Genomic DNA, 12,329 nt, shown 5'->3' with positions numbered 1-12,329 from the left:
CACTCAAAATAAAAGTATGTGCAATAAACTGACTCTTCGAATAGCCCAGGCTACTTTGGACTTGAGACTTTGACTGAACAAATGACAATTCCGACTGCAAGGTCTTAAATTGAAACGAGCGATAGGCTAATGCCACATAGCTAACGTTAGACAAGTTGCAGTCTGAGCGACGTCACTTACCACGCCATCAAACACAGGTATGTAGTGTTCACTAGGGCTTTGACTCCGAACTTCGTTATTCGAATATAATTTGATTATTTTAAAAAATTAAAGATATTCGAACAAATGCTCTCTTATTATCTTAATATTCGAACCTGTAGCTTATGGAGATAATTTCTATAAATGTATTTGGTTGTAAACGTTGTTTTCAATTCAGATTCTGAGGTTTTTTTCACGCCTGGTGAAGTAAAATCGCGAGCTCACTAGCAAGGCTATTATTGGTCATCTGGGCTCCTGTAGGTGACGTTAGCATCCTGGCTGGTTTGCGCTTAGTGACCTCCCACATAGACATAGTAGACACTTTTATTTTAAACTTAACCTTCCTCTGATTTTAATCACCTCAGTTATCAATCAAAGCAAACAGGGAAAACAAATGGCAACACAATCATGAAAAACACTCAAATAAATAAATGTGTAGATCAGTCTGAATGAAAAGCAGCACTGGTTGAAGCCTGGAAATATTGTAAACAAAGTAACGTTAGCTTAATTTGCTAGTTTATCATAGTCTGGTTAGACTGTTCAGTTTCCCTACGTGTGTTTAAGTTTCAAATGAATACTTTTTCTCCTTGGGACAGGCCCGTTTGAGTCTTGGAAAATACTTTTCCATTTGCATTGGGATTGAGATGATTAGAATTTAGCAGTCAATTTGAATGCAACAGTTTTGAACAAATTCGTGCAGCGTGCTAATGATTTAATAGCAATTTAGCCAGTCGTCTTGCACGATTAATGTTTGGATTACATGTGCATGCTGAGGAAGGATGCGCCTGTTGAGAGGGAGAGAGAGAGAGTGCACGGGGCAAGGAGAGTCTGTGTTGAGGTAGGCCTACTTCTATCGCCTACTCTGGTAGAGTTTGACATACTACAATGCAATATATATTTAGCCTATTTATTTATGGACAACGTAAGGCAGGAGGTGTGTGTTGCTTTTAATTATGAATGTTCTATCGAACGTATTTTTTATTGATATCGATTACATGTCTATTGCGATACATATCGCTATCGTTTTATCGCCCAGCACTATGCTCAATAATAACAATTTTAACACACGCATAAATACTCAGCCTTTCGTGCACGTTTCGTGCATGTTTGAACGGGCACTGCACTAGTTTTGATGAAATTTGGGCAGTAGTTTTTAAATTCGAGTGGTTGAAGTCACCCGTGACAATGAAGGCTGCCTCGGGATGCAGACTTTGTTGTTTACTGATAGCAGAATGCAGTTCTTTCATGGCAAGCTTGACATTAGCATCTGGTGGTATATACGCTGCTGTTACTACAGTTGATATAAACTCTCTGGGCAGACAGAAAGGTCTACACTTAACCCTGAGATACTCTAGGTTAGCTGAGCAGTGATTCTCGGTGATGGTGGTGTCCGTGCACCACGTTTTGTTAGCATAAATGCACAAACCCCCATCTCTGGTCTTACCGGAGTCAGCTGTTCTGTCGGCACGGAGAATGCAGCATCCAGCTAGCTCGATAGCGTTGTTGGGTATTTCGCTGTTAAGCCAAGTTTCTGTGAAAATCATGCTGTTGCAGTCCATAATCATTCTGTGTGTGGTGATCCACAGTTCATCCATTTTGTTCACCAGGGAACGAACATTGACAAGGAAAAGGCTTGGAAGTAGGGCTGGGCGATATGGACCAAAAGTCATATCCCGATATGTTTAGGTTGAATATCGATATACGATATATATCCCGATATTTTTTCCGCAGAGTTAGAGCTGTAAAATGAAATGTTCAGTCAAATATGAGTACCGTATTTTCCGGACTTTAAGTCACTTTTTTTCATAGTTTGGCTGGCCCAGTCAGGTGCGACTTATATATGAAAAAATATATAATTGCGCATGCTTTTAAATGTTAATTCATATGAACTGACATGAATCCTACATAAAACATTACTGTCTGGCCGCAAGACATTTTTGTTCAGTGAATCTTTTGTAAATTGCTTTACAATGGCTGCAACGTGCTTATGGCACTCCCTACATATAGCGTGGTTTTGTTGCTCATCTGAAAATTTGTATCCAAACCATCTCCAAATTATTGAGCTACTACTTTTACTAACCAAGACACTCCCCTCCGCACCTTCAGACATTGTTGCTTTCTCCATGTTTGTTGAAGAGTGCCAGAGTGTCTCTTCCTGCCCCTTCTGTGCATGAAAGAGGAGGGGCGGGGGCGCATGTAGCCACAAGACTCATTGTTCTGCTAAGTGCATGAAACCTCATATGGTGTGACCCCATATATTGTGTGACCAAGTTTTCTCGACAAACCATATGATTTATTTTTCACACTATATGATATAAAATGCTTTTACCTACATAAATGTTTTTTCACGTATATATATATATATATATATTAGTATGAAAAAATTATTTTGTAGTTAAGTGTAATATATATTTTGACATATTTAACATCTTTAATATTTATTATTTAAGATGTGCACCTATTACATGTATGGTGAATCACATAAAACACAGAAATCACCCCCACACACCCTCACTCACACTATGCCTTGGATGCAAAAGCTACATATTTGACATTCTGAATATCAGTAGTCTAAGAAAATAAATCCTGGTGTTAAAGACAGCGGTAATATTAATGCTGTTATCACTATAAGTAATTGTAACAATCTAATCTAATGCAGGATATGTTTTTAAATATCTGAATACATTTTTGAATTTGTCTTTTAACAGATATGAAGAGAATAAACTCAAAGGGGAACAACAAACATTCAGATTGAAGCCCACCTTCAAGAAGAGAAAAACCCAGTGAACCCAAGGGCTATACAATATTTGCTGGCATTCTGTACACAGTTTTGATTTTTAACAGTGAACCTTCACGTGATATACCTGTCTTAAACTGTCTGTTGTTTTTTGTGAATTACATATAATACACATTTTTGTATTAACAGATTGTTATGTGGTGTGATATAGTGGTGAGTTTGTGTGGTGTGTTACATTTGCACAAGGAAATGCTGTAGATCTTGATGAAGTAATGATAGAAGATTATGATACTCACATAAAAAAACAGGGTAGCCGCGGGTCTTAAAAAGGTCTTAAATGTCATGTTCCTAAATTAACGCCTTAAAAAGTCTTAAATTCCATTGCCCAAGTCTTAATTTAAACGGAAGTCTGTAATTTCATTATACTAGCCTGCAACGCAATGTCCCAGATAGCAAAATCAGATTGGCAGACAGCGGACCGCTGGTGGTATGCCGCCGGTGGCCACCATCTCTTTAAATTTAACTTGTTATTAATATTAAGTAAGGGATAACGGCCGCCGAGGTGTCCTGTTATACGGAATTATTGGACGAGGGCGGAAGGCAAAGAACTCCCCGACGCGCAGCGGAGTTGCCTCCGCCCAAGTTAAAAAGCGGTAAAATATCGGGCAATTTGTCTGCAACCGCCAGCGGACCACCAGAGAACCGATGAGTAAAATGCCAGCGGACCGCCAGCTATGTCCCCAATGGACTGACAGTGGTCCGCCAGCCTCTTGCTATCTGGGGTGAAATGGGGGGAAAAAACAACAATGTGAAAATTCAACAGGCGGTTTGCGTAACATCAGAGAATGTCTAATTTAGTGTTGCACGGTGCACCGGTACTACAAAAGTGTCACAATAGCCTGAAATTAAAAATATTACAGTAGGTTCATTCCACATCAATTCAACCAGGGCCCACGCACTTAGGTCTCAAAAAATTCTGAAAAAATTATCAGGTGTACCTATGTTACACAGGAGACACACTGTAAAATTACTTTTATGTAAGATCAATACTTTCCAAGATAGACAGTTTTACAGGGGGAGGGGGGTGTCGATTTTGTTAGGCCTTTTTTTTTTGTCTCACAGTGCAAGAACTAAACCATGTAGGAGGCTCAAATTTTGCATGCTGGTACATAAATAGGAATCGTATGTAGCAAAATCGTCACATTTGGTCTGGATGATCCTGCATGGTCATAGCTGTCCCTCAAAGTTGATCAAAATTGTATTCGAGTTTTTGGCTGGGCTCTGTTTAGGCCTTCAGAAGACATACTGTATTTGTACTCCACATAGGCTCTTGATTTATTTCCTTACTGAGATAAGTAGACAGCTATGACCATGTAGGATCATCCAGACCAAACATGATGATTTTGCTACATACTATTCCTATTTATGTACCAGCTTGCAAAATTTGAGCCTCCTACATGGTTTAGGTCTTGCTCTATGGCTTGTGAACTTTGACAAAAAAAAGAGGCTGAACAAAATCGACACCCCCCTCCCCCCGTAAAACTGGCTGTATCTTGGAAAGTATTGATCTTACATAAAATACATTTTACAGTGTGCCTCCTGGGTAATGTTTAGACCTTATTAGTATCAACACTTTGAAGTATGACCGTGTTCTTTTAAAGTAACGTTTGTGTGCACAAGGCATGCTTCTAGAATCTAGTGCCTCCTCTCCTAGCTTTTCTCCTCACACACACATATGCGCAGCTGTCGTGCCATAAACAGCGAGACATGGCTGCTAGTTTAAGTGATTCTGTGGTAACACATAATAAAAGGCTAATATCAAGTTGATTTGCTCACTTGCACCTCAAGTTTGTGTTGCTAACCTAGGCTATAGGATTTAGGTCTACTATTGGGTTTAATGTCATTTAGAAATAGGTTGCGCAACCTTTGCAAACTTTTACATCTGGAGAGAGCTCCTTGCTAACTAATCCTAGCTCCGGTCATGTCTGTCATTCGTCATTAGTGCTCACTAAAATCATTAGTGAACATTGCAAGACACTTATCTCTTCAACTTGTGAGTTTTTTTTAACATTTATTTTATCTAATGACATAGAAAACATAATGAATTGCATCCACATATCCTTCTGTGCTATTTGCAACTATTATTCACTAGCCTAAAACTGTGATACTGAAGGCTACAGTAATTACTCACGTATTTCTTATAGTGACAGGCACTCAATTACACTTAGGCCTACACACCACCAATGTGCACTCAATTAGCCCTACACACCACATTAAAGGGGAACTTGGCAACTATTTCAACGTAATAAACCTGTTTAGAAATCATTTGAATGGTTAAATGACCTGTTCCGGTGAAAATGGTGACTTTCCCCGCAGCCCCTAGCGTCCCCAGGCGGAAAACCAATCTTGCAACTAGAGATGCACCGATATGGAATTTTAGGGCCGATAACGATAACCGATAACCGTCTACTCTGTTGCGCACAACCTGCTGCAGCAGAAATGAAAGGGGTTAGCCCCGAAGGTTTTAATAACTTATTATGATGACCTGTCTGGAACTGAAGCAGGAATGGTTAGCATATTTCTAGGTAATAATACAAAACCCAAGCTAAAGTAATGCAAATATAATACTAAAACACAACTTAGAACTAGGCCTACTTATGTACTCGTCCCACTAACGAGTTTGTTTATTGTTTCCCCGACCAGCGCGGTAAAGTGCAAACACATCAGCACAAGACGACTCTAGATAGGGCTGAGCTCCGCTCTGGTAAGGTTAAATGGCGGATCATTCACGAGAGGATTTTGAGATGCACAGATTCCCAAATGAACGCATATCCACAGATTTTGTTAGAGTGGTGAAATACATTCACACCGCTGACATTATATTGAGGAAAAAGTATAGCCAACCAAGCTCAAGTAGGTCAGTGTAGCCAGACGGACCTTACGTAGGCCTAAATTAGGACTTTAAAAAATATCGGCGCAAATTATCGGCCAGAATTCTGTTATCGGACCGATAATAATATTTTCATTTTTTCACTTATCGGCCAATAATATATCGCCCGCCGATATATCGTGCATCCCTACTTGCAACATTGAGATTACCGACCCGGAAAGAGAAGTGAGAGACAAGAAACTCTTTTAAATCGTGTTTCTTACCTTGTAACACCCACAGTGTTCTACAGAACTTGTTACCTTATCGTTACTTTTTTCCACAGTTTGAAATAGCATAATGCACAATTTCTCCAGTAGAGGGGGAAATATAGCTAATCTTGCCAAGTTTCCCTTTAAAGATTTGCCTACAAATATAAACTATAGACAAATATAGTTACTAACACAACAAATTAGTGAATAAATATGCTTTCTAATACAAAATCTAAAAGACCAAATACCTGAATTTATTTTTCAATTTTTTTTTTCTGACCTAAAAAGTCAACCACCCACTTCTATTAGTCCATGCAAATTACAGTCTAGTAACGTACATTTTGAAAAGGAAAAAAAGCACACTGATTGAGTGCTTTATACCATATTTTCCGGACTATATGTCACACTTTTTTATAGTTTGGCTGGTCCTGCGACTTATAGTCAGATGTGACTTATGTATCAACATATATGTAATTTCACATGTTTTAAATGTTAATTCATACTGACTGACATGAACCAAGGAGTAAATAAACATTACCATTTACAACTGTTTACATTACAACATTTTTTTTCTGTCTCTTTTTCACCACACATGTGTTTGCTTCCCTGTACTGTTAAAGATTCTGTTTGCATTTTCAGGAACACATTGGGTCAAATTTAGAGAAATGTCTGATATTAAAGATGGGTAGGCTATTCAAAATGTAACCTAGGCCTCTCTTGCGTGTTTGGCTATGCCCATTTTTGGTCGCATGCGTGAAGGCTGACATTTTTGAGCAATTGTTTTTTTCAAAACATTTCTTAAAGGTTGGCAGATCTGCCAATGGATTACACTCTACTTTTGAAATTGTAATTGCCCCATATACAAATGGTACGCGTTGATAATTTATGGTTGCGAGTAGGCTAACCTTATATTTCTTTACAGTCGAAGTTGTGGTGGAGTACGAGTATGAGGCAGGACATGATGATGAGCTGACACTGAGGCCTGGGGATGTGATAAAAAATGTGCGCAGAGTGGAGGAAGAAGGATGGATGGAAGGAGAACTCAATGGGAAGAAAGGACTCTTCCCTGACAATTTTGTCAAGGTGATGTACAAAATATGACTGCTTACAACTAATTGCTTGATCAGTGCAGTTGACAGTTACGGCTCTAAACAAGGAGGAGGGAGTAATTATGAATGATTTGGTTGTGAATTTATAATGTATAATAATAATAATAATAATACATTTCATTTGTTACACAGCGCCTTTCAAAGCACCTAAGGTCGCTTTTCAGAGTAAACTAGGGCGCTATGATTTCCGCGTTGCGGAAAATGTGGATGGAATCACAGAATCTACACATGAAAACGGATTTCTCTTATAAACACGGAATTGCACGGAATTTGCAGATATTCTGTTGATACATTAAAGGTCCAGTATGTAGGAAATAATGGAAAATAAACCCTAACCATTCCAAAAATTATCACCATATGTTGTCAGAGAGTAAGGAAACACGATGAATTGAAGTAATGGCTTATTTGACAACATTACTCTAACCTGTAAAACCCTGTAAAACCAATGAAAAAATCTCGGCAGAATCTCTTGGAATTTTCGTTTATGTTTTGAACGATTCATTCTAGAATAGCATATTAATAATGGGCTAGCGCGTCCTCCTATTTGGGTTGCCAAATTAGCAAAGGCCAACTGTCAACAGCTGTCAGTTGTAGTCATGAACGCCTACGAGAGGCAGGCAAATTTCCAAAATTAAAACAAGAAACATATATGTATATATGTATGTATACATATATGTATATAAGTATATATGTTTATATATATATATATATATATATATATATATATATATATATATATATATATATATATATATATATATATATATATATGTTACGTTGGTTAGAGAGGTATTTTTTGTTTCCACTCTTTCCGTAATGTGTAGCTGGGTCATGGTTGGAGAAACGTTAAAGCAGCTGCAGGTCAACTAACGTTAGCTAAGTCTTCATTACATCTGGCAATCCAGAAGAGGCTCGCGTCTGGTAGTCTTGAGAACGTTCACCAGTGTTTTAATTTTGGCCTACAGAACGTTCGGTAACAATCCTACAAATAGCACCTTTAAATAAACAGTCATTTTTTTACTTTTATGTCAGTTCACTTTAAAACAAAAAGCATATAAGAAGGTCAATGCCTAAACCGTGGCCGAAAGACATTGTTAAAAACGTGTTGCGTAGCCTAGTAATCATATCTCGAATGTTCACGTGCGTTGAGTTTGTTGATTGGTGCGTGACAAAGAAATAAGCGATCAGTGGCTCCCGACAACGGTGGCAAAACAGTAAACTGCTTGACTGCTAGATAACAGGGCTGAACAATACCCCAATGAGGCCATCCTTAAAAATATTTTGTTTGCAGTAACAGCCAAAAAATAAATAAAAATGGGTCAGTAGGTTTTTTTCAAGATTCAAAAAAAAAAAGTAAAATTTTGGTCATGGTGATTACGTAGGTATGAATTTAAACAAATTTGCATATTGTGACGTCATTGACTGGGTCTTCAACCCGTGCCACCACTTTGATTTGACGGTCAAACTGTAGCACGTCCTCAATTGTTTGAGTTTCCTCCACCAAAACTGTAGTGGTCTCCTTGAGGTCAGTTGACACGGTCACCGTTAGACTAGAGGCAGGGCTTCAGGGTCACTTTTTGCATTGGTTGCACTGGTGCGCCTAACCTTTTTATTTAGGTGCACCAGAACAAAATGTAGGTGCACCCATACATTTCATGTCTGAGCTGTTGTCAGAGCATGGACTGGGAATGATTTGATTTGGTGCACCCACCACCTTGACGCCATCAGTAATATTGAATACTCATGTGCACATAGTCCAAGGATATATTCATTCAAGGCAATTCATTATGTTTTTTATGTCATTAGATGAAATAAATGTTCAAAATGTTCAAAATGTACATTCATGATAGACATAACTCGTGAGCTAACGGGATAGTTAACTAGAAGGAACTCTCTCAAGATGAAAAGTGTGTCAATCGGTTGTGTAGCTTAATTCGGAAATGTCATTAAACCCAATAGTAGGCCTAAATTAACTAAATTCCATAGCCTATTATTTGCTGCTGTGCGGCACACAGCTGCAGGTTAAAAGCTGCGTGTGTGTGTGAGAAGAAAAGACACACAGGCTACGGGAAGTGGCCTTTAACTTCCTGCCAAGTTAAAGCGGTGTCGAGATGATTTGATGGATTTTTAGATGTATTACTATGGTGCCCAAACCCGTAGCCTATGACTTTGAACGGTGACCACAAACATTTTCTTTAGGCCTAATGCAGCCGCACGCAGACATCATTACAGACAAGCTCGAACCATAGACGGTGAATGAAACGAAGCGAACGTAGGCCATAGTGTGACATGCGTAAACCAATGGTGTAAACATAATCATAGAGGACGCCACAGGTTTTTATTTAAAAGAAAGAACCTACGAATGTTTGTAGCTAATTTATATTCACAATACTTACTAAAATATAATTAATATTATTTTATTACATTTGTATTAGCCTAGTTGTTTGAAGAGTAAAAAAAATTGGTCGGTCTTAATGCAAGTTTACAACCGGCAAGTCGGTCGGACTAAAATGGGAAAAAAATAAATATTTGGGTCAGTCCTAAATTGACAGGGTCGGTCGGGTTACGGTAAACCAAAATATTTTTAAGTCTGGCCTGACTACTACGAGTCTGAAAACAACTATAGTTTGCAAGTTTTGTCAACACATAATTGACTCGCAAATACACATGTAGCCACCATAGAAATCAAAAGGGCAACTTAAGAACAAAGCTAAATCCACTGCAGGCAAATCCCTCCAGCCTACAAGGCAATGACAAAATCAGTAGATGCAAGACGTGAGTTTGTGGAAGATTGTTGCAATGTGTGCAGAAGCTGACCGCTATGTCATAACATTGCAAGCAGTCCCATTCCCAGATGCGAATGTCAGTAGCCTCAAGTAGACATGAAGACCCACCTGCTGTGGGTCTTGACCATTCTAAAAAAGTGCTGCAAGAGATTCTCACTGACGAGAGAGCGCAACACTAAGCATGTTACCATCATGTAGCCATACTTCAATGGAGATGTGTGCTAAAGACGATAGGCTAAATGCTCTAGAAAGCGACACATATTGAAAATGAAACATGAATCTACAAAAAAGTATGCTACTTTTAAGTTGTGGAAAATTTTGAGTTACAAAGCACCCTTTTATTGGGATCTAAACTTGCAGCCTAGCTATGGCCATGTAGTTGAAGTTATATGGGTCCTATCTGTTGTTTTTGCACAGAGATTTGTTGAATGTTTGGCTAAATGTTGGAGAATTTTGAATGATTGGCTTTGCTAAATATTTAAATAGCTGAATTGTGTTGGTCATTGAGTTTTTATAGGTGAAAAAAATAAAAATAAAAAGATAAATCCGAAACGACTAAAAAAACGGAATTTGAGAAAAAAATAAAACAGAATTCAGAAAATAATAAAAACTGATTTCATAGGGCCCTAAGTAAACACAGTGAAAAAAATATGATAATCAGCACACAAATTAAAAAACATAGTTGTTGTAAAAGGCATATTAAAGTCCATAAGCTTAAAATGGTGGGTTTTAAGAGCTGTTTTGTATTGTGAGATGGAGAGTGCGGATGTGTGAGGTATAGCATAGGCCTTTGCTCCCATTGTGGTGAGCCTGATGTTTGGTACCAGGGCTCTACACTAACTTTTTGAACCAGGAGCACTGGTGCGCCTAAATAAAAAAAAATTAAAATGTAGGAGCACAGACAAATATTTGGGGGCACAGTCATTTTTGTATAAATTTATTAGTATTGCTATTAATATTAGAATTATTCAACAATTCCATATTACAATGCTCGTTGTAAGGTTGTCTCGTTGTCATACCAAAACTGTCAAACAAAAGATTTTCATTTAATTCTGTTTTATTGTCATGTAGATTTCATTGTGTATTTATGATTGTATGTAGGCCCTATGCATGTTTCACATTTCATCTGAAATGAAGATCATGTCTGAGTTGCTTGGCCAAGCTTTGTAGCCTGGTCGCCTTGACCTCTTTCCAGCAGACAGCCAATTTTCAGCACATTTTGTAGAATCAAAACGTTCCAGGGAGGGTCCCTCTGTGCTGATCCGAATTAGGTCCTCAGTGTTAGATACATGCAAGCTACTTCTTAAGGAGCTATTGATGCGCTTTTGTGCTGAGAAACCGCGTTCACACTGCGCAGCAGAAATAGGCAGAATCAACAAGATCTCAACTAGGTGCAGGAGGTTCTGTAAAACAATTAAGTAATTTAAATATGAATTTATTCTGATTGATTAAACAAATAATTTTACACCACATTACAATTTATATAAAAGGTGCCAATTAAAGGTTGTATCAGCGATTTCAGGCCCAAAAAAGGCCCAAACATAAATTATCACATTCATCCATAAGCAGGCCGTCAAAAAAAACGTTTCTCTGTAGGCAGCCTAGGCTCCGAGATCTGTACACAAAAACAATTGCTACCAACAAGTGTTGGCAACCACTCAAAGGCAAAATAAAGTGTTTCAACCAATAACTGACGAGATGCGCATTTAGGAGAGTTTTAATTGCACAGGAAGGAAGGGGGGGAGTAGCGAGCTAACTCTGTTTTGTTTGAACATCAACAGGAGTGACATATCCCCGCTATCGCTGATAGAACTTTTAAGTGTTTTTGGTGCTGTTGAACTTTGTGTATATTACCTTGTAGTCTGTTTTATATGGCTCTTCAGTTAAGAGCATTTGTCATAAGCTGCTGTAGGACTTGTCCTGGCTTATGAGCGCCGTAACACTCTGCCATTCCTCTTGTATAGCTTCAAGCTGGCATCCAAAGCTAAAGAGAGAATAAAGTTACAATGATAAACTATCCAAACCGTATATGATCTCAACTTGCCTAGTAAGCTCATCACTAAAGTGTTCCACGAGGGCCTCCACCTTGTCAGATCCATAGTTTAGGAGCTCATCACTGTTTTCAGGCCATGCGTTATGGTTGAAAATTGTGAAACAATTCACCACAGAGTAGTGTTGTCACGATACCAAAATTATGACTTCGATATGATACCTGCCATAAATATCACGATGCTCGATACTGAAACGATACTACGGCGAAATCCTAAGATATCTGGAAAAGAAAGGACTCATACCTCCTCCAAGTGTATTGAGTCATTTGTGTTGAATTCGGTGCACTTTTGTAGTGTGCAGGTCAATTCT

General features: G+C 38.4%; 1 protein-coding gene across 1 annotated transcript in view; it reads left to right on the top strand.

Moving 5' to 3' along the window:
• cd2ap (CD2-associated protein) overlaps nt 1–12,329 on the top strand; it is a 154,480-nt gene that overhangs the window by 27,861 nt on the left and 114,290 nt on the right. The window contains exon 2 of the mRNA XM_076272389.1: nt 6,996–7,156. Coding sequence (XP_076128504.1) covers nt 6,996–7,156 — 161 coding nt within the window. The remainder of the gene's footprint in view (nt 1–6,995; nt 7,157–12,329) is intronic.

This window comes from Alosa pseudoharengus, unplaced genomic scaffold (assembly GCF_046254945.1).
Source record: "Alosa pseudoharengus isolate Yale_2024_CS ecotype anadromous, Long Island Sound unplaced genomic scaffold, YU_APseudo_1.1 YU_APseudo_1.1_scf_7, whole genome shotgun sequence".
NCBI lineage: Eukaryota > Metazoa > Chordata > Actinopteri > Clupeiformes > Clupeidae > Alosa > Alosa pseudoharengus.
The sequence above is the reverse complement of the archived record's forward strand: the minus strand, read 5'-3'. Positions and strand labels throughout refer to the sequence as shown.